Source organism: Pungitius pungitius, chromosome 16, assembly GCF_949316345.1.
Source record: "Pungitius pungitius chromosome 16, fPunPun2.1, whole genome shotgun sequence".
NCBI classification, from domain to species: Eukaryota; Metazoa; Chordata; class Actinopteri; order Perciformes; family Gasterosteidae; genus Pungitius; species Pungitius pungitius.
This window is the reverse complement of record NC_084915.1, coordinates 5,833,217-5,855,449: the sequence shown is the minus strand read 5'-3', so window position 1 is coordinate 5,855,449 and position 22,233 is coordinate 5,833,217. Positions and strand designations below refer to the sequence as shown.

Genomic DNA, 22,233 nt, shown 5'->3' with positions numbered 1-22,233 from the left:
GGGTGTAGTTGTTGCGGAAGTGCGCTCAGTGTCCATTGTGTGCGAGTGCAAGTGTCTTTGTGTGTGCACGAGTCCTTAAGGGAAAAAACTGCTGTGGCAACAAAAAAACTTCCAGCCTTTGAAAATGGTGAGGGAACGTTACCTGCCACCGAAAGGAAACACCAAAGTCTGTTACGTTTCGGTAGATACCGGTCATATAAGCCGGATTCCGTTACACAACCCTACTTGTAAGCATGAGTGATTTACGGGACTGTGGCTAACTTTACAATGAGCTACCTTGCATGATAGATCCTGTGATCAATGGTCTTTCCTTAGGCTCTCCATGTGGACCTTCTCTTGGCAAGGCTCTGCTGATCAACCCTAAGAAGCAAACGAGCACAATGACTCTTCTAATACAGAACACATAAACCAGGACTCTGTACTTCACCCGTCACCCCAGCAGTACCTTCAAATGGTGCTCCTTCCCTGCCTGGGTGTCCCCTGCCCATTGGTCCCTCCATCATGTCGTAGGTACGTTTCAGCTCATGGCCTGCTCTGGGGCTGCGGGTGTTTTCCCTGGGGTTTTTGATAGCTTCCAAACACAAAGATAGATGATGAGGTATGTGTGCATGGTAGAGGAATACCAGATATAATTTACACTAACATAACACTTACCATCATACGAGAGTATGTGACCACTCTTGCCTTCGTAGATGACATGACCTTTAGAGAGCTGTTCTCCCCTTGACTTGTCTGGGTTGTTCAGGTCCTCTGTGGTCAACTTTGTGATAGTGCCCTTCAAGAGGTCAGCAGCAATGCTGGGCTGTGAATGGGCCGGTGTGCCCTATTTTTGTAGATGAGGGGAAATATATAATACATAAAAAGCAGTCACTTTTGCAGCAAAAATCACTTCATTCATTCATTACCTGAGTAATGGATCCTCTCATCGTCAGACCCTCGCCCATCTTTGATGGGTTGCCTCTGCCGTCTTGCATGGATGAAACGGCACCTCCTGAAAAGTTAGAGGGAAAATAGAGTTTAAGCAACAAACGTCAAACCTACCAAAAAAGGTAAAAGAAGAAAGCTCTTCAATAATAAAAGAATCAATAATCTATTTGCAATTATACGTTTGAGCTTTCAAAAAAGCCATTATTCTAAAACCTTGCTTTAGCATAATGTTATAATGCAAAGAAATAAAATCATACAGCCTTCAAAATAAAACAATCCGTCAGAAGTGATGTCCAAAACTAGGCCAGGTTGGGACTTAATGGCTAAAGCTACTACGAGAGTACTCGTAGCAATGGTCTGTGTCCTACCGGGCTTGTTAGGATCCTGCTGCCGAGGCAGACCCAGAGAGATGGAGCCCACTGTGCTCTTAGTCCCCTCTGGACCATATACAGAATGGGACGTCAGGTATGTGCCAGGAGTTCCCTGGAAAAGCAGGAATGAAGATAACATTTCACGGTCAAATCAATGAGTTCATGAAAACAAAAAATATCAAGTGACATTGATTTCCTTTATAGGTCAGTTATTAATTTACAAACTCGTGTATATTATACGATAACAGTTGGGAAAATTATGAGTTTTTATTTATCAGCTAATATGTGCTTTACTTAAGCAATAATGTACTTCAGGCTGTACTATCATCCAATAATGTAACCTGGTGTTGTTTATGCCCAACGCGCAAATTTGCATTGCCCAAAACCGGGGCTTTGTGGGATTTCCCCTCTTTTTTTCAGTAATTGCAACAAAGCTAAAAGCTGAAATGTCAACTAACGGCCTCGCAAAATCTAACCTTTTACTTAGAGTGCGCAGTGATATGAAACGCTCAGGTCAATGTTAACAGCAATTGTACATTATCGCTAAATGATGCACCCCTTGTGACTCACTCAACCAATCAGAATGCTGGATTTCATCTACCTGTGTTATAATGTGGTCTAGTTATTAGGGCTGTCAACATTAAACGCGTTCATCTGTAGGATTAATGTGGCCAAGATTAGTGCATTAATGGTCTGTCTGAAGTAAACAAAATTGCCCCCGGAAACAAAACTGCCGCTAGCTGCAGTCCGTAAGATCAGAGAAAGCAACACTGTAGCTGAAGATGGAGAGCTTTTTGCATTGGAAATAAAACAAACTGGCGCGACAAACAGCGGAGAACTGTGCCGAGGAATTTTTCCACGTGTCAAATGGACCACTTTAGGCACTGAGGCCCTCATTTACGTACACGGCCAGGAGGCATATGTGAGAAAACTCATTCTGGTTAACACCTGCTTTTAAGTGGCAGAGAATTTTCACTGCAAAACAAAGGCGCGCAACGGGCAGTTTCTCTACATACCGCAGAATACTTTTAGCTGAAAGTACCTGGCTTAACTTAACTAAAATGAATTTAAAATAACCCGTTATTTTTCTTCTCTCACTATATTGTACCTGTATTTTATACGTTTTTCAGGCTTTTACCGCTAGGCAACGAGAGCAGCGGAGGTAAAGTTGATGACGCAAGCTGTGGGCCAGACGGTCGCATTTCAGAGACCCCTCGGTTCAGCATATGCGGATGTTGGAGGACCCAGCCCAGGTATACTGCGAAAGGCTGGGTCCTAAAAAGGATGCAGCCCACAAAATTGAGACGTATCTAAAGTCTGCAAAGGACCACCACTGTTGCCCTAAAAGACACTGGTTTGGAAAAACATTCTGGCCAAATGTCGGGAGATTGTTGGCACTTCAAACACAGCGGTCAAATGTTTGAGTCGAGAGCAAAGCAAACTGCACGAGCAGGAAGAGTCTCTAGTTCAAGACAGAATTCTACCGGGTGGAACATCTTGAAGATATGTGTTGTGTAGTTTTGTGTTTAAAAAAAAATACATATCAAACTAAAATACACGTTTGCCAAAGTGATTTAGTTATTTTAGCAAATGTAGTGCTTAGAAGAAAAAAACTAAACTCTCAACAGCCCCAATTAAAATGTATATGGCCTTTCATTTGTTGGAACACTAACGCATTGTGTGCAGTTTGTGCTTATGTCAAGCTGACTTTGTTAACTCAACATGTGACTATGCTGGTTCAGGTTTGAACCATAAAGCATTGATCTCCTTCAATGTTTTAGCACAAACCCGTATAATTTTACAGCAATGGTCACATTGAATGGGAGACCATGGCTTGATACATAGAACAGTGTTTGTTGTATCATGGTGTCTTTTGTGTTCATTCTCTCACAACGAAATAACAAAACGAAATAAATGATTTTTAAAAAAGTGCTCTGTGGATATTTATTGTACAAATAAAGTTCAATGCATTCAGTGTTATTCAACAAAGCATATTGTGCATTCTAACAAATGTGTTTTATGTATCTCTTTGTTATTGAATATCTCAATGTTTCAGAATGAGGGAATATTGTGAAACTATTTGCAGGCACATGTATCAAGGCTTGCATAAGCTAAACAAAATTGGGACTCATTTGTGAAAAAAATTAAAAATGAATACAAAACCCTCCATTTCATTGCAAAACTCCAGCAAGCTCCTTTAAGGTTTGTTCTTGTGTGAATGTCAGTGGTGTGGGTACTAAGAGCAGGGTTTTCGGATCCAACAGTAAACCACATCCCCTTGGTGTCTTACCTGTGAGATGGAGCCACCCTGGATAAAGGAGGGCTTGTCCGTGGGCTTGGTGGTTGGAATGAGAGGAGGCGGGGAGGGAATGTTGGGAGGTCGACTGGGTCTGCTGAATGTCACGCGGACTCCATCTGTCATACTCTGCACCAGCTGGTTAGCGGCAGGGTGGAGGACTGTTGACAGTATGAGAAAAGTAATCTGAGAGGACTACGTACCAGCAGATATCGGAGGACGAAATACGTACTTAGACAGCATATTATTATTATTATAAGCCTTTTGCAGAGAAAGAAAGCCTTATATCTGCTCATACAGTAGTTGATCCACTAAAGGTTCCTGCACTTCAGACACCAAAACCTCAAACAGCACAACATAAAAGGTTTAATTAAGCTCCATTTTAAATCAAAGAAAATATCCATTCTGAGTCACTCCAGCGTGTGACAAAGTGATAACTGAAGACCTTGGTTGTTTATCCTTAATTGGAGGTAAGCATGGCTCTAGACTAAAAAAATTAAAAATGCAAATGATTGTGCGAGAGCTCCTCCCAACAGGAAGGGACATAATCATCCTGCTGGCACATGCGCGCGTGAGTGCGTGTGAGCCGTCGACCAAAGAAACCTCCAGACTTTCTTGGGGGTTGGGGTGTCGATTGGGGGGTGGGGTAAAACATAACTTTGACTTCAATTAAAGACAATCAACCAAACTGTATACACAAAAAAAATATATAGCTAGTAATACATGTCAATGTGAAACAAAAGGATCTCAAAACATAAAAGTGCACTGCATCTCACACTACACAACATTCTATTGCTAACAGAGTCCAGAAGGGCCTCCATTGTCAAACACAAGAGACTCAATTGGAGCCAGGAAAGCCAAGTTTGTATCAGCAAAAGGAATCCCTTCTTTGCTGATACAAAGGCAAAGAGGGAAAGAAGGAGTTGGTGAAAATGTGTGCTTTTACCTGGCGGCACACTGTAGCGGGAGGAATTGGGGTCTGGCTGCGGTGAGGCCTTGCTCAGCTCCCTGGGGGAGAGTCTGTAGGGAGAGCCTGGTCGACAAGAGTGGACCTCCTGGTCCAGAGAGAGCTTCATATCATAAGGCATGTAGGGTAAGGCCTTACCTGGAGTACATAGGTATACGGACAAAGGGAAGACATCCACTATTAAAACAAGAACCCAATGCCGGTGAGCATTGCATCGGACCTATAATTGACAGCCCCGTACAACCAACGCCGCCAACTGGACACACACCCGCTTTAAAAGTTACAATAAAATTGCTTAGTGTCAAAGCTCAGGTGCTCTTCTCAGCACACTGCACTTAAAGGCATTTCAAGGGGGCATCAATGACAATTTCGCCTGAGTTTGCATTAAATGTGAAACAATGTCAGCTAACCACATTACGGCGGACCCAATCAAATGTTTTTTTTTTCTTCAAAAAATAGTCCAATGCTAGCAGCGACAGGGGAGAAGGCTGACAAAATGATGAACAAAAGAGGGCGCTATGAGGACAGTTTTCCCCCCCCCCCCCTCTTACCATCTCTGTCTATCACGCTGGGGCTGCGTGTGTTGAAGGGCGCTCTGCGCTCCGGGTCTCCCTGATCCTGCCTCTGCTTCTCCTCTTGGTGTGCTGACTCGTGCACGGCTTTGATCTGGTGTTGCAACATGGCAAAGCCACTGATTGGCACACCACCGGGGCCGAAAGGGCCCGGCACCTGGATATAAATAAAGGAGGGAAGAAACTGTTGGTCCAATGCAGCCCTAATGCATACCCTGCCTTTGTGCCGTGGATCACCCTGAAGCAGTAACTAACCATAGGGGGGATGTTGGCAGCCCGCTGCTGCATCTGCTGAATGTTGAGTTGGGTTTGCTTGGGTGAAGACACCAACACAGAGCCTGGAGGGTTGAGCAATGTAGGCTTGTCCATGGAGAATATTCTGCAGAGGCACAAAGCATAATGTAAAAGTCACACTCAAAAAAAAAAAAAAACAGGACTTGTTTACCGCAGTTCTGTACACAGACATAAGTGAGAAAGATAAAAACACACCTCTGTCTTTCGGACTCTGCTTCCACATCCTCGTCAGCACTGCAGGTGGCGCTGGAGTCATTATCTGAGTGGAGTTCACTGTTCCTTTCACCATGATCTCCCTTTTCGCCTCTTTCCTTGATGTCAGGCTCCATCTTGATCTGAACCTCTCCAGTCTTCAAGTCAACATCCTGAGGTTCAGTCTTGGGATGCACTGGGGCTGCATAGGAAGCCATCCTGCCCTTTTCTTCCTGCGATCCTGTCTCACTCTCTGGGCTTTTCTCTTCCTTGACACAGAGCCCTCTGTATAAAGGCTCCGGGGCCTTTCCATTACTGGTTTGACCTTTGTCCTGGTCAGAGCAATGAGCATCTCTTGGAGTGCTGTCGGCCCTCTTGGAGTCGCCAGACTGAGAGGGTGACGGCGCACTCTCTGTATCAGAGCTGTTGTCGCCACCTGAGGAAGCATCAGAAGATGAATTAGTGCACGTTAAACAATTAACCCAAGACATACAGCCAATTTGAATGCCTTTTTAGAAAACAACCTAAATATAATAATTCTGAAAAAGAAAATGAACAAAAGTCAGCAGAGATCCAAATCTTCTGACGGCGATATTTTATCATTTAGGAAAAGCTCTACTTAGCAAACCAATTATATCAGGATTGTGAATTTCCCAAAATTTAATGAAAAGCTGAAATTTCCAGAAAATTCCATGCCATCGTCACAATTTGCTTTGACACAGATTTGCCAGTTTGTATGGTTTCTAATCTATGACCACGTGTTTAATGATCTGGCTTTATAGCATTTAAGATTGCTTGTGCTAAAACCAAGGCCTCAAGGATACAAGAACAGAATGTGACAATACACTAATAAATCTGCTAATCTGTTCTTTGCACTTGAGCTTAAGTATCTTAATTACCAACCGTGTAGGCAGAGAAAATCACAATTTTGAAAAGGGGGATAAAACAGGAATCTGTGTCTGAATATCATCCATCCGTAATATAGATACTGCATATTGTTTTTAATCTGCCTTCCTGTTGATTTGCAGTTGTTGCCATGGTGATTGCAGTCCAGTTGGTATGATGCAGATGTAATTTATATCAACCATAATCAGAGCACACATTACCTCTGGCCTTTTTGCTCTGATGTATTTAGTGTGAGATCAACAGGCTGCTGATCACTAAGACCTCTGGAGCGCAGTTTGGGTTTCCATGGAACATAGTGAAATAAACATGACAGAAAAACTTGTGACCTCCCACCGTAGCCACTGCTGCCATGTGAACTGGAAGCGGTTTAAATTACATATGACCTATCTGCGCCGTAAAGACAAAAATGACTTATTTATTTTTTTAAACACTATTTCGTAGTTATTCATCCATTTATATTTGTTGCTTGTTATCTTTGTTCATTGGAGGCTGCCTTCACCGTGCAATGCGAGCAAAGATAAGGACCTCTGGAGAGCAGGGAGGCGGGTAGACAGGCAGTCTCGCTGGATCAAACAAGTGGACCGGTACTTTGTGTTCAAAGAGCAGCCTTTGTTGAGTCTTCAAAGCCAAGAATTGTTATGCAATAGGCGCCCATGGTTCATATCTTTTATCTCCACATCTACCCCTCTTGCTTCTTTTCATTTGATCCTTTTATTCTCTCCAGTGTTTCCCCTACCATCATAACAAGAGAGTGCACCACCCCCTTTGAAATTAAAAAAGTGTGCAATTAAAATGTCCTATTTTTCCACATGAAGACATGAATGTATCACGAATATGTCAGTGTGAGCTCACAGCAGGGAGGCAGAAAGCACCAGAGTGACTACCACCCCCTGCTTGGGTGAACTGTTTGATCGACTACTACCCCATTGGGCATGCATGCGCCTGGTGGATACTGATGTAAACAAGCTCCATATCATTCATCTTCCTGACCGTCACTGTCATCTGCATTGTCATCATCGTCGTCATCATCAGGTGATGCCGAGGCAAGACCTTCACCGTGAGACCGATCAGCACGTGCCCGCCGTGTGTCCTGGCAAAAAGAAAAAGTAGCATTTTGAATCCATGCGTTACTGTTACAGTAATAGTACAGATCAATGAGAACATCAGATGTCAAGCAGCTTACCTGCTTATGCTGCTGGAGCAGGTTGTCCAGGTTGTGACGTCTCTTGTAGTTGAAATAGAAATTCTTGCACTGTGCCTCGCTTTTGGTGCCCACCATTTTGGCAATGGCTGTCCAGTTTCGCCCATGCTCAACAAGCCCTGGTGTAGAAAAAAGACAAATTTCACATGGTAGACTTTCAGTCTTTAGACATTTGAAAGAACAAATGAATGAGAAGCGATCCCTTGTGTCATGAGCTAATACTCAGACCAATGACAGGAATTACACAGGGAGCGCTTGAATTGGGTTCAACTGAAATGATCTAAAGGAAGAGTGGTGAAGGCAAGCCATTCAATCCAGATTTGACATGCACTTAGTATTTATCATTCTTCCAGCAATGCTGTGTTGGTGCATTTACTGTGATTCAAGAAGATGCCCTCAATGGATTCTCAACCATTGCAATTGCTATCAATGACGGCAAAACGTTGGTATTTCTGCAGAATGACCGTTGAGCAGTGAGCTGTGCACACAATCAGCTTTGATGGCCTGGTTAAACTTTTACACTTTGAAGACAGCCATTAAACTCTGACATTAAGGCCTCTACTCTCTAAATCCTGTCACCCCAGTGATCTCGCGAGCCCTTCTGAGATGAGATGCAAATGGCATGCCAAGTATCTAATAGAGCAGGGTTCTGCTTTCCTTCTAGGCCAGGTGGGTTAACCTGGTACCAACAACCAGGATTTTGAAGATCAACAGGTTACAAAGTCTAACTAACATCTTAGAGGGAAACTGTTTTGATGTGCTTGTATGACCATCCTGGCAGCGTGCGATAAAAAGTGATACCTGGGTGTGCTTTGTCAACTGACTAGGAGGTTGTGACGGTCGTTTTTAAAGTACACTAAACCACAGACATATCTGGCGTAAAGGCGTGAATACTGGCAAAGATCACAGCAGCGTGTGTTTGTTAAAACTGAGGCAAATCTCAAAGCGAAGCAATACAATGAAAAGAAGCAAAAAGGATCCCTAAAGGCCTCTATGGGTCTCTGACAGGGAAAGTAGCAGCACAACCTCCTATTTGACAGTAGGGTTGGGTACAAAGAACCGGTACCAACATAGCACCGGTTCCTACCGCACCGAAATGCAACGCAGATTTTTGTGCTTGCTTTTGGTTCTTGAGCCGATTGAAACACTTTATTTACACACTGATGACAGTCCTCGCAGGAGCTACAGATAGCCTAACGCTTGTGTAGCTACAGCGGCTAGCTAGCCATCTATCTTCTGTTCCTATTTAAGTCAGTGTTTCCCTCAGTTATTAAAGTCTCCTGCGTTCTTTCACAACCATCGCCTCGACGGACGCAGGCGCACACAGACACGTGCGCGTACACAGGAGAGCACACGCTCACCAGCGGACACAGAGCATGCGTCCGTTGGTTTCCCCCCGCTCCCGTCGGACGGCCCCCCACGAAGTATTCAATTGAGGGTGTAGCGGCGTCCCTTCGGTGCGGTTAGTCATTGAGAGGCAGCTGCGTGACTCCATTTCCTCACGCAAATGACGCCAGATCGTTCTTTGTCTTTATTTTACGCAGCAAAGAGTTGACTAAAAAAGGTAGTAATAATAATAAATTCAATCACACGGAAGATAAATGATATGCTCTTGTGCTTAATGCAGCTCTTTGCACCTGCTGCATTCATGATGTCAATACATCAAGACAAACAAGTAGTCAAACAAATGCTGTAATACGTTACATATCTTTAGTTCCTGCACAATGAGCATGAATCTAAATTTAAATGATAGAATTAATGTCCCAAATTCCAATGAAATATATACACTTAAAGCTGTTATAGAGGGGAAACACCAATTTACAAATCGTTAATATATTTTTCAAAGTTAAAAAGTTCAAAGCCGTAGTTTGAAGCCAAGTGTTTTTATTAATTTAAATTTACAGTATTGTTTAAACAATTTATTGTTCAATTTGAAGAAAAAAATTTGCCTTTGCATTTCAATTATTGTTTTCTCCTTTAAAATAAAAAAAAGTATTTGTTTAGGCACCGGTATCGTTTTAAAAGCACCGGTATCTGGGAAAAAAAACAAACGATACCCATCCCTATTTGGCACAGCGATGCAACATCTGATAATCAGAAAAGGAATAAAGAAAGATATGTGGGGGGTGGGGAGGGGGGCGCTAGAGGAAATATGAAAAAGCAAAGCCACAGCAATGCAAAGAAAGAAGGACTGATTGTTAAAGATAAAAGAAAAATATGAACACTACCTTTCTTGGCGACTTCCATCTCCTCCTCGGTCCAGCGAGAAGATTCTCCGGTTTCACCGGCTATGTTGCAAAGAAAAAAGACACAGCGCCGTCAGCACTGACAGAAAGAAAGAGGCGGCCAGAGAGAGTAGAGTGACAGTTCTCATTTTGCTTCTCTCCCTCTTCCTCCCACATGGGGGAGGACCTTGGTCAGCTGATGTAGCTCCAGACAGTGAAGCAGTTGAGAGCCCTGCCTCCCTCTTTGGGAAATGGCCTTGGCTGGAGACGATGGAACAGCCAGCCAACACCCGCACACACGCTTTCACACAGTTGGATCCCCCCTCCTAATATACACACAAAATTCACAGAAGTGCAACAAGTCACATGTTCCTCCTTTTGACAGTTCCACCCCCCACCCATCAGGTGGCACTGATGGCGCGCGCACACACACACACAAGTAGTTATGTCTCTTATTAATGTGTCCTGTTATTGATGTGTCTAATGCGCAACCAGAAATTCCAAAATGTTTGAATATATGTGTTTATTAAAATATTAAAATGTCATTTTTAAGCAATTTTGACAGTCCTAACCCCCACTGATCAGCAGCTTCCTTCAACTTTCCTGGCACAATTTCAACTGGGAAATACTGGCAGATACAATTGAGCGCCCAGACCACTTGCTTCTGAGAAGCACCATGGCTGCAGGGGTTTCGACATAGCAAGCAAACAGACATGCAAAATCCACAATGAAGTCACTGAAAGGAGATTAAGGTTGACACTGAGTCCATGATACGCCCAGAACAGGTCGGAGGGTTGAGAGGATGGAAGGACATGCTGCAGACAGTTAGTTAATCACATTATAAGATAGACCTAGCATAACTCAGGTTGGAAGAGTTAGAGCTCCTCAGACAGCAGAGGTAGCAGGTGGTGGAAAACCACAATGCACTTACCAAACTTAATAATACAGGTTCGCTTCACAAGTTTAACACACAACGACTAGGACACCTGAGAATCTGAGCGAGAATTGTCTCAGATGCAGACAACAGAAGGGTGGAGGAGTAATTGTCTATGACTGAAAACCATGACAACAGCTTAACCAGACCGGCACATTGCCATGGTGATATACAGCTTCCTGAGTGCAGTCCAGGACAGAATCAGAAAGTCAGCAGATCAACAGACACAGGTTTTTAAACAAGACAAAAATCTTACTGTATGAACACGGTGCCCTACACCAGGCAACCTGATTATTCACAAGGGAAAGATACAAAGGTTCCATTTGCCTCCTTTGACCTTTAGGAAGAAATAAGATACCAGCAAATGGACACTGTGCTTACTTAAAAGTAAATGTGAATTGCATGAAGTGCCATTGGCTCTTAATGGATGACTAATGTTAATTTCATAAAGTCCACCAATTATAATTAAAATACAGCATTGAATTTTGTATACATTAGGTTTAACTTAATCAATTGTTAATATTACAATGCAACTAGCTCACATAAAGTTGGGCTACATGGCCTTTTTGCATACTATTGCAACTCTGCATGTGTCAAAGAATACATGTTGCCTTTGCACAATGATCATACTAAGAATAAAATTGGCAGAAAAAGAAAAAAATGTATCCTTTAATCTACAGGCCCTAACCAACAAGGAGGCAGCGGCGTTCCTCAAAACTGGTGTTTTTGCCTCATTTGTGCAATGTTGTTAAATCATCTTGTGAATAAGAAAATAATTTATGCTCAGTGCGTATCCAAACAATATAGTGAAAGCATTAAATGTACATTACATGTTATTTCGCTGAAGCTTTTATCCAAAGTGACTTACAGTAAGTGCATTCCAACCATAAGGATAACAACACAGAAGAACAAGAAAGTGTAATTTCATCAATACACTACATTTATCTATAGCACTAATTTGTGCAATCAATATTTACGCCATAATTTATTTATTCATACCATCTTCCTTTCCCTCACTTCTGAATCATTAAGCGTGTAGCTGTGTTGTATGAAAATATTATCAAAACAACGTCGAGAGAGCGTCGTCTAAAGGACTCACCTTTATTGGTATCCATGGAAGATACTGGAGTCTGGGGTTTGGCAGGCTCCTTCATGGACTTTTGCATTGGATCAGACTTGGGGGGCTGTGGAGGATCTGGCAAGGCGGGCTCAGGGGCGGCGGGAGCACCCTCCTCAGCCGCCACAGTTGCGGCCTCATTGGCCATGGAGCGTGTGGTGATCCTTCCCTTACGTCGGCCCTGGCTGTTGGCAGTCTTCCTGCCACGCGGCGTGTTCTGCTCCTTTCCGTCCTCGTCCTCCCCACCGTCACACTTTTCTTTGTCCTTGCCAATGTCCCTGTGGTTTTGGATGGGGAAAGAAATACATGGCTTCAGAGACTGTTGGTAGAGAAAAGGTCTATTACCCTTTGACTCAGCAATGTGCACAACATGACACTGCTATGGCCTTACAAGTCACAAGCATCATCACTCCACCATCCAACTGGGGATGTTAAATCTTCCCATCACTTCAAAGAATTTTTGTTTACCAGTCATAATTGGTTAATCAATGACTCTAAATGAATGATATGATAAGTCAGTCTGCTCAATTATAGCCCAAGTAAGAAAAGCTTTATGGATCTTGTTGTGTTCATTCCTATTCAGTTCCAGGAATGATTGCTTCATAAACAGCACAAGCAGGTGTGTCTATTATTTATTGGGTGACAAACACAGATGTCATTGTACAGGGTTGACTGACTCAGTTATGCTAAATAGGAGGATTAAGTGTCATCAGGCAGGAATAGAATTGCTCCAATAATTAACTGAATGGACTGACTTGTCCTGAAAGGCATCCACATTTTAAACAAATCTTTCCCATAATGATCAAGTTGCATGGAACCAAGGCCGACACCATATGGGGAAAGCTTTAACTTTAAGGCATAGTGGACTAAACCTAAACCAGTACCAACAACTATCCAGAACCTCACCTAGGATCTTCCTTATCATCTTTCTCTTCCTCGTCCTTCTTTTCCTCGTCCTCTTTTTTCTCTGATTTCTCAGTTTTCTCCTCTTCGTTTTTTTCGTCAGACTTTTCTTCTTGTGAGGGACGCGTTATTTGCTGGAGACAAATAGGGGAAATATTAAGCAGTTTTCCCGATGACACAGATTTACTTCCATAGAAAAGGCAGTTGGAAACCTCGCAATGTCAGGAAATTGCGTGAGAATTGCCGGATCCCACATCCCCCGAAGACAACACTTCATGTAATGCGTTTGGGTCTGCCAAGCCGGTGACCGGGAGCTATAATTAGCCATTTCCAGTTCCTAAAAAGTATCAATGTAATTTCTTTGCAGTGACTGTTCCCAGTAGGACAAAAATAGCAGCCGGTGAACAAAAGTCAAGTTACTGTGGAAAACTAATCGTAGTGTGACCTGTGCAGTGTTGCCGACTCTTAATACGATGCCCCAAAGGTTTGTGCATTTATCTCACACGTACAGGCGAGCACGGTGACGCGAAGATGTATACACGTCAGTTAAAAAGGCCGTCCGTCCTTGTTGAGCAGGAAACGGTGTTCACCGCTAAAAGAATGTGGCACAGACCATTGTATGGTTTTCTGTGCGATCAAATGTCATTGTGTCCTTCTGGTGTCTTGGGTGAACTCAAACCGGTTTGTGATCTGAACAACAAAGATGCACGCTAATGCCAGATAGACAGGGCCAAAATTCCTGGAAATCCCTCAAAGTAAGAAAAGGGCTCAACTGTAGCGATAGATAGATATGATAACACTGATAAAGAAAGAAAATGATGTCTCATGTAAAAGTGATCATCTGAGTATTTCAAATTAAACCAACTGGAGAGTTGAGTTCAGATGGAAAAAAAAAAAAGTGAATTTCAGCGAAATATTCTTTATCATCGGAGCTGGCGCGGTAGCCACAGAGTGCTTCCTCCTGCCTGTTCCATGAAAGCCCTGTGCTGGAACAAGTCTGGCTATGCCAAGCCAAACATCCCATGCTGGTACCAGATGGGGCCAAGGAATGTGCTCTACTGGTAAAGGCATATATAGTCTGAAGAAAAGTGGGTAAAATAAAAAAAAACAGGTTAAAGTCACAGGTCTTTTCAACAACGCTCTTCTGCACATGTGGTTTCTGCTTTGGATGTCCTACTTTACTATGGAATAAAGACATTCGCGACAATTTTAGAATTTAAAAAGAGCAAATATGTCCAATTAATTAATTGCATTATTTTTCCCCACACATGGCACACCGACAACCCCCCCAGTCAGCCCAACCATTTGCCTGACTAATATCCCCCGGTCAGACTGGTTGGCTTTGGCAGACTATTACAACCCTGAAGTTAGTAAACCTAGGGGAAAATACTAAAGAGGTATATGTTCTAGCCAAAGACTGCCAATAATTACATGGGTTTTGCTGCAGTGGAGCAACATGACTCGCTAAATAACATTTTCAGACAGGAATGAAAACCACATGTGATGCTCAGACTTATCCCACAATCTAAAACAAAAATCGAGAAAATCCCATTTTTAAGAAGCTATTTTGCAGTTTATTGCATGACGTAAGTATTTGATCACCTACAAACCAGTAAGAACTCCAGCTCTCACAGACCTGTTTGTCTTTAGGATACCACCCTGTTCTCCACTCATTACCTGGATTATCTGCACCTATTTGAACTCGTTACTTGTATAAAAGATACCGGTCCAGACACTCAAACCTCTCCACAATGGTCAAGGCCAGAGAGCTGTGGAAGGACATTAGGGACAAAATTGTAGACCTACACAAGGCAACAGGACAACAGGCAAGCAGCTTGGATAAAAGGCAAACACCGTTTGTGAAATTATTAGAAAATGGAAAAATTTCAAGATGACTGTCAATCTTCCTCGGTCTGGGGCTCCATGGAAGATCTCACCTTGTGGGCCATCATGAGGAAGGCGAGGGATCAGCCCAGAACTACACAGCAGGACCTGGTCAATGACCTGGGGAGAGCTGGGGCCACAGTCTCAAAGAAAACCATCAGTAACACACTACGCCGTCATGGATTAAAATCCTGCAGCGCACGCAAGGTCCCCTGCTCAAGCCAGCGCATGTCCACGCCCGTCTGAAGTTTGCCAATGACCATCTGGATGATCCAGAGCTGGTACGGGAGAAGGTCATGTGGTCTGATGAGACGAAAACATAGCTTTTTGGTCTGAACTACACTTGCCGTGTTTGGACGACCCAAAGAACACCATCCCAACCGTGAAGCATGGAGGTGGAAACATCATGCTTTGGAGATGCTTTTCTGCAAAGGGGACAGGCCGACTCAGTCGTATTGCGCCAAAATCCCTGCTGCAGTGTGTGCAAACCTAGTCAAGAACTACAAGATACTCTACTTCTGTAATTGCAAACAAAGGTTTCTGTACCAAATAGTAAATTTGGCTTTTCTGATGTATCAAATACTTATGTCATGCAATAAATTGCAAAATAATTTCATAAAAATCATACAGTGTGATTTTCTGGATTTTTTTCTTTTTTAGATTTAGTCACTCACAGTTGAAGAGTACCTATGATAACAAAGCAGACTCCTAAATGCTTTGTAAGTGGGAAAACCTGCTAAATCGGCTGTGTATCAAATACTTGTTCTCCCCACTGTATGCTGAGAGAAACACGTCGAACTTGGACCACTCCTTCAACTCGGGACTCATCTGCCTACAGTAGTCTCCGTACGGATGCTTCTGGCAGTACACTGATCCAGACTACGATTTGCAGGGCGGATGAGCCCGTTTCAGATCAGTTATGCTGCCCCGTACATGTCTTTCAGTGAGACGTTGTACTGGTTGTGTCCCGGAGCACTTGTGTTTGCTTTGGAGGTGGTTAGAGAGCCATTGCATTCCCACCTCTGCTCCCACATTGCTTAAAAGAGCCTCTACACAGATGTTCTCCAAATGTCAATGAGGCCCTATGGTTCTTTCGCGGTTTTTAAATGACAGTCTCTCCAGACATTGCTGGAATATTTCATTATTTCCCCTCTTTTGCTGATTCATTTAGGAAATGACAGAGTCACCAGTCAATCTTCCCTTTCCTACCACAGAACTCAGGGCAACTAGAGGAATGTCTTAAAATTAAAAATATACAAAATTATTGACATGAATTGCAACTCATTACAGATATTGCAATCATCTGACACTACTACAAAAATGAGAAACATTTGTAAGAATACAATGAACAGGAAATACATGTAAACCAAAACATTCAACAGCAGCATTTAACTTGATTGTACATGGCTTTCATTCATTCTGGATAAAATGCATAGTCCGGCGAATTGAACTCTAAAGCGATCATTGAGGGGGAAAAAATGTAATAGGCTGATGTTGAACATCAGATCTAATAGAAGGGAGTTGTGTAGTAAAGTACTGTAGTACTGAAAAGAACATTCAAGTCTGTAACGTAAGGAGTTATTCCTGCCTTGACAATGTGTCCATTTGAAAGTGATAACCACTTCTCTAAAATATGATTTAGTGGATAGTGAATTGTTGTGAACCAGTGATCTATGACAACTACTAAATGACTGCAACTTTACACCGACAAACTGGAATAAAAAAAACACTTTGTTTTCAGCTTAAGGTCAGCGAAATAAGCTGTAAAACAAAACTGCAGCATTTCTCAAAAAGTGTGCAATTTAAAAAATAAAAAAAACTCCATGTTGGTTTGCAGAGAGCACCCACAAGTGTGACTACTACCCAAAATGTAAGGGCAACAGACACAAAAAGAACGTTGTAATATTTGGGCACCAACAATTGTAGGAATGTTTAAGGGTCTATTCGTGTTGTGTAGTTACTTTGCAAGAAAATTCATTTTATTAAAAAAAATCTAGTCTTTCTGGTATAAAAACAGATGCAACCGTACACGTTTCCTATTGTTCGTCCGGTGACCCCTTAGATGACCAATCACGTGGTAGCCCAGACAGAGGGGGGGGGGGGGGGGGGGGGGGGTGGTACGTCATGTTGTCACTACTGTGTGCTCATAAACCGAGTACGAGCTTTCATTCAGTCCGAAAGGGGGGAGTTATTTAGAGTCAGCTGACATGTTTCCACGTTTGAAACACATTCCTCAAAAATAATTGTTACGAGAGCTACCAGCGTGTTTAACAATTATAAGCACTATAAAAAATTTAAAATCTAACTAATAATAAACATTCCACTCCAAAAGGTCCCTTTCCCATAGCATGTTTACAGTCATTCCACATAGCTTTAGCGTGACTGCTACATTTAAAAAATAACACGTCTCCACGTGTCCTAGTGAAGTGAATTTGACCGCTTCAGAGCCTCAAGTAACGTCAGAAGTCAACTGTCCCGTACAACACAAAATACGACACAGGAAGAAAAGAAGAAGAATATACGAGAAAGGGAAAACTAAGTGTATCGACTAAAAAGCAAACCACCGCGTTTTCAAAGCTAGAGACGTGACGTTACCTGCAGGCTCATTTGCTGGTCATAAAATCCCTTTTGCTGCGTCGCGAGCCACAGTTTACTGGTGCGCTGGACGCGAGTTTACCCTCCGGAGCTTCCATAGCGGCTGAAACGGTAGCAGTCGAGGGGCAGGACAGCGCCATAGCAGAGCTCCTTAGAAGGGCTGCCGGCACACGGCACTGCCGCACATATTCCGGGAAAGCGTGTCATCAGGCCGCTTAAGCCGCCCAAAGAATTGTCCATCTCACATGCGCGCACTAATCTATGCAGGGTCACTCAAGGTAATCCCCGCCGAGCACTCCTCTCTGATTGGCACTCACAGCAGCACATGTCTGAAGGCTGGACAGTACCAACTCAGCTCTTCCAGAGGGGGGTGACTGTATCTATCCCGCTCTCTTCTTCCCCCCCCCCCCCCCCCCTTAATGGGAACAGAAGAAAGAGGAAATGGAAAGTGGAAAAAATAATAACACACACACGCACACGATAAACTGCCAGCACTGACCTTTTCCTCTCAGTTTCACTCACTCGGCCTACATTCCACCGCTCTTGTTCACTCGGCCATCTTACTTTCCTCTCCAATGACTCGCTCACACTGGATTTGTTAAGTCACACCAGTATCTTGAAAATCAACTACACCCTGATGTGTATAATGCAAACACACACAAAAAATAACAGCAGTCACCATATTGTCAACAACCACAAGACTGTTTGGAAAAATGTAAGTAATCGACCCGAATCTCAAGCCGTTGATAGAGGCCATCTGAAAATATATTTTTTAATTACAGTGACAACCCATTAAAATGTTGCTTTGGTGTTCCAGCATGTAAAAACAATACCGGAGGAACATTTATGACACCCATGTTAGGTGGTGCACCAAAGATGCTCAACTGGATTTTCAACAACCTCATTTTAATCAGTGATTAAAAGTCAAAACAAGTACCTGGCCGGTTTCGGATGATAACCGAGATAGTGAAACAACAAAACCCACGTCGCTTAACAAACTAAAATTAACAGACAACAAATGCCTGAAGCAAGTACTGATCCACCATTCGAGATCCCGCTTACCATGTGAAGACAGTCTCCAACGGTATTTAATAGCGACACAAGCTCAACAACACAAGAGACAGAATGTCCTGTACAAGGCCTCTGGCATCAGTGCAGTGGGGAAAAAGCCCAGCAACGAGTAAAAAAACATTCAAGTGATATCAATATTTAATGTCAGCCAAGACAAGTTTGTGAGATGGTGCATCTTCTTCTACTGAAATTTGGTGCAACAACATTCATATGAAGCCCAGAGCAGTCATTTTGTATTTTTTTCCTTGGCATCTACGACGTTCATATTCCAGGTTTCAAGTAAACTCGTCTTTAAAAGGAAAATGTGGCTTCAACTTGTCTATATGCTTGATAAACAGTTTTGATACTGTGACAAACACATATTTATGGAGCCACGGGCAGCAGAGACTGCTGCAGCATGCAAACAGATGTTCACGTCTTAAAATTAATCCAGCTTCTTCATATTTGTCACAATATCAAGAATAGAGAAAAAACTGGAGCGTCGACCTTAAAAGCTTCAGTGTGCAATTATTCGTTTGATGGAGAAAAGGATCAGCTTTGTTGACAAATAATCCTTGATACAGCGCGGCCATTTGAGGACGTCTCACGCTCAAAATGTACATGAGAAGACTTGCTTGTCAACACTCAAAACCTTGTCCAATGATAATTTACGTGGAACATTTTCTGGAAAGGTGTTTGCTCAATCGATAAAATTAAAAGAGTGAGTAGTTCTATATTTTATGAAGTTTACATATGTAAAACATACGTTTTACAGATAACACTGATGTCTTTGAGAGAACTGACAAATGAAGCAAGTCATACTGTTGCCATATCCCAATAATCTAAGGCAGGGGTGTCAAACGTCGTTTTAGGTTTGGGCCAGATACGGCCCACTTTGACCGCTAGTGCTTTGCCCCGAATAATAACGAGCGTAACAGAACGTAACAGCAGCGCTGCATACCGGGAGTGCAAAACAAACCGATCATTTGTTATTATTCCTTTTAAACACAACGAGCCTCTTGTCTGTCAGAAGCGACCGCGCATGCGTGGTGACCTGACGTGATTCATTTTTGGGGGGGGGGGGGTTTCCAATAGAAGGGATCTACCGGCACTGCGTTGGTGAACACGTCATCTAAAGCACAGGTGCCCAATAGGTTGTTCGTGATCGACCAGTCGAAGTACAAGTCGATCGCGTACCATTGATAAAAGAAAATGACATCACGTCACGCATGCGCAGTCTACCACAGGAGATGACTGAAACGAATGCTAATGCTAATTAGCAATCCTTGCTTACTAACGGACGCATTTAATTTCATCCCAAAGCAAGCCAGGCTGACCCCGGTAAGGTAACGACCAAGAATGTGCGGGATGCTTCTTACAAGATGAGAGGCTCGCTGTTTTCGTCATATCGGTTTCCGCTACTACTCAAACCCCCCCCCCCGTCAGCCGGAAAAAAGGGGGTAGATCGCCATGACCTGGTTAGTTGAAAAGTAGCTCACAAGACGGAAAAGTGTGGGCACCCCTGGTCTAACGCATGCGCTCACTCAGAGTGCGACTCCCAGTGGACTTTTTAGGAACAGCAGCTACTTTTATCAAAATGTAATTTAGGTCTTTCTGTAATTCTCACTATAGCAAAGTTGGCTTTCGGGCCTTGAGTTCGACACCTGTGATCTAAGGGTTGATTATTTTTAACTTCAAGTAAAGGAGTGTTTCCTGGTTCACTCACTGCCCTGTGAATAGTGCCAGCTATGGAGGTAGGCTAATGTAGTGGTGTGTAAGATACATGTCATATATATATATATGTAACTCAATTTCACAGAGACTTGACAGAGCCAGTAAACATGTGTGCCTAAAGCCTGACAAAACCAACGAAGCAGGTAAGACCATCACACCCACAGATTTAAACTCACTGCCAATACATCTGTGGCCATAGATCTGATAAAAGACAGGGGAGGAATAAAGCGTTATCTCATAAAGTCTCAGGTTTACCTGGTTCCTTCCTCTCCGTCTTCCATAGTTTCGCCTCACCAGCGTCTTGTAGTTGTGGTTCTTCTTGGTCAAATAGTAGTAAAGGACACAGTCAGCCACACACTGAAACAAGAAACAGCATTTTATTACACATGCAACACCAAAACTGGAGGCTAGGTTTGTGTAAAATGTAAATTTGATATCAGTGGGACAAATGAGTGAAGAATTGGATGGAGCCACAGAGTGCAGAGTATTTGATACATTTATGTTAATTTTGAAGAAGACCAGAATATACTGCTTGGATCCTTCTAAAAAGGGTCTTAAAATAATTGATCTGTGCCAAAAGCCTTTTTCAGTTTGTAGGACACAATTACAACTTTTTTTCTGAAATTGTGATCACATAAGCTCTATTTACAGTTAGTAAGCAATGATGGAAGTTTGGCAATAAAAATAGCTTCAAAAGATTATTGATCCCCAAACACCGCATATGTTGCCTAAAGAATAGAGAATGTACCTCAGTTATCTCTAGAGGTGACAGTTTTGAAATGGCCTTAATGCTAAATGCATTTGGCTCAAAGTCCTCTGTTAAAAACGGCCACTTTGAAACTGAACCAGCTGCTGCGTTCCTGGTCCCATGTTTATTCTGTTCAGCTCGAGTCTGCTGCTGGAATATTGATTTTGACTGCAACAATCACAAGCTTCGATGATCTGAACCGTTTTAAGTTAACAACACGTAAACCTTGCCACGTCCTCTGGGTGACGGAGGTAAAACGCCACTTATGTTACACATTTACTCTAAAGGGGTTTATAGAGCTTAAAGGTCATGAATCAAAATGTAAAGTATTGCATTTGTAACAGAAGGAAGTTTTGACTTTAATGGACCACTCAAAAAAATATCAATAATATCCTGCAACACAACCAAAAAATGAGCACATTAGCCCAGTTTACCTTTCTCTCCAGGTAGGAGGCAATCAGGCCAAAGTTCTTGGGGTGTTGGACAAATCTGGAAATAAATGACAGTCGTTATTCTTGTGCAGAAGCCAAAAAGAACATCAGTGAAAGTCCAAGGTGGCATCAAGGCATATGAACCACAGCCACTCTTCAGGCTTCACAGGGACAAGCTGCGGCACAGACACTCTCGTGCCACGGACGAAACAAAACCACTCACTTCTCCTTAAAGATCTCCTTTTCGTGTTCGGTCCAAACATTCATGAACTGCCGGGCTTTGTAAACTTTCATGGGGTCGTCCATCAGGCCGTTCATGTTAATGAACTTCACTCGCCTCTGCTCCGAGTCGTACATCATGGGAGGAATAACGGACAGTTGTCTCATCTGTTTCTCGTTGTTCTGTGGGACATGCACAGCGGGATTTGCCTCAGTTACTCCAACAAAGAACAGTCTGCCTTGTTCAGCAAACACTGTGCCTTTTGACTTCTGCTTCATTTTTAAAATGTTTTTCAAGCGTTGTCGTCGATGTTGTGGTTTCACATCTACACCCACTGATTAATACCAAAAAAGAACGCAAGATAAGACCTACCTCCTGTTCAGAAAGGCCATCAATGATTTCAGAGATCTCATGCTCGCTTCTGGCAATTGTTGCAGAAAGGCCCGTTCCTCTTTGCCCAACCCTGTGGAAAACAGGCCCATGGAGTGTTACCAAAAGTTTTTTGGATTTGATTTAATTTGTCACATGCGATTTGTATGCTGTGCAAATACATTATAAGTGTTTTCTTTTCAGAGGGAATAAAACTTTCAGGCATCCATGAAACCAGAGTGAAAGTGTTAATATGAGGAAAAAACAGGAGCCAGACTTTCTCTGTAAACAAATACA

At 42.8% G+C, this 22,233-nt stretch overlaps 1 protein-coding gene across 4 annotated transcripts in view; it reads right to left on the bottom strand.

Moving 5' to 3' along the window:
- The window catches only part of ncor1 (nuclear receptor corepressor 1), a 45,879-nt gene that overhangs the window by 11,472 nt on the left and 12,174 nt on the right, over window positions 1-22,233 (bottom strand). For 3 of the 4 annotated variants that reach the window (XM_037466790.2, XM_037466789.2, XM_037466791.2), the window contains 19 exons: window positions 21,940-22,030; window positions 21,571-21,749; window positions 21,351-21,405; window positions 20,424-20,525; window positions 12,909-13,039; window positions 11,985-12,280; window positions 9,955-10,014; window positions 7,709-7,845; window positions 7,516-7,615; window positions 5,623-6,055; window positions 5,389-5,512; window positions 5,113-5,290; window positions 4,541-4,699; window positions 3,589-3,755; window positions 1,296-1,410; window positions 906-991; window positions 655-823; window positions 446-571; window positions 277-360 (listed from right to left, as the gene is read on the bottom strand). In XM_037466790.2, the coding sequence (XP_037322687.2) occupies window positions 277-360; window positions 446-571; window positions 655-823; window positions 906-991; window positions 1,296-1,410; window positions 3,589-3,755; window positions 4,541-4,699; window positions 5,113-5,290; window positions 5,389-5,512; window positions 5,623-6,055; window positions 7,516-7,615; window positions 7,709-7,845; window positions 9,955-10,014; window positions 11,985-12,280; window positions 12,909-13,039; window positions 20,424-20,525; window positions 21,351-21,405; window positions 21,571-21,749; window positions 21,940-22,030 (2,792 nt within the window). Of the gene's footprint in view, window positions 1-276; window positions 361-445; window positions 572-654; window positions 824-905; window positions 992-1,295; window positions 1,411-3,588; window positions 3,756-4,540; window positions 4,700-5,112; window positions 5,291-5,388; window positions 5,513-5,622; window positions 6,056-7,515; window positions 7,616-7,708; window positions 7,846-9,954; window positions 10,015-11,984; window positions 12,281-12,908; window positions 13,040-17,384; window positions 17,663-20,423; window positions 20,526-21,350; window positions 21,406-21,570; window positions 21,750-21,939; window positions 22,031-22,233 lie in introns of those variants that run through there. The other variant, XM_037466792.2, reaches the window with a different exon arrangement.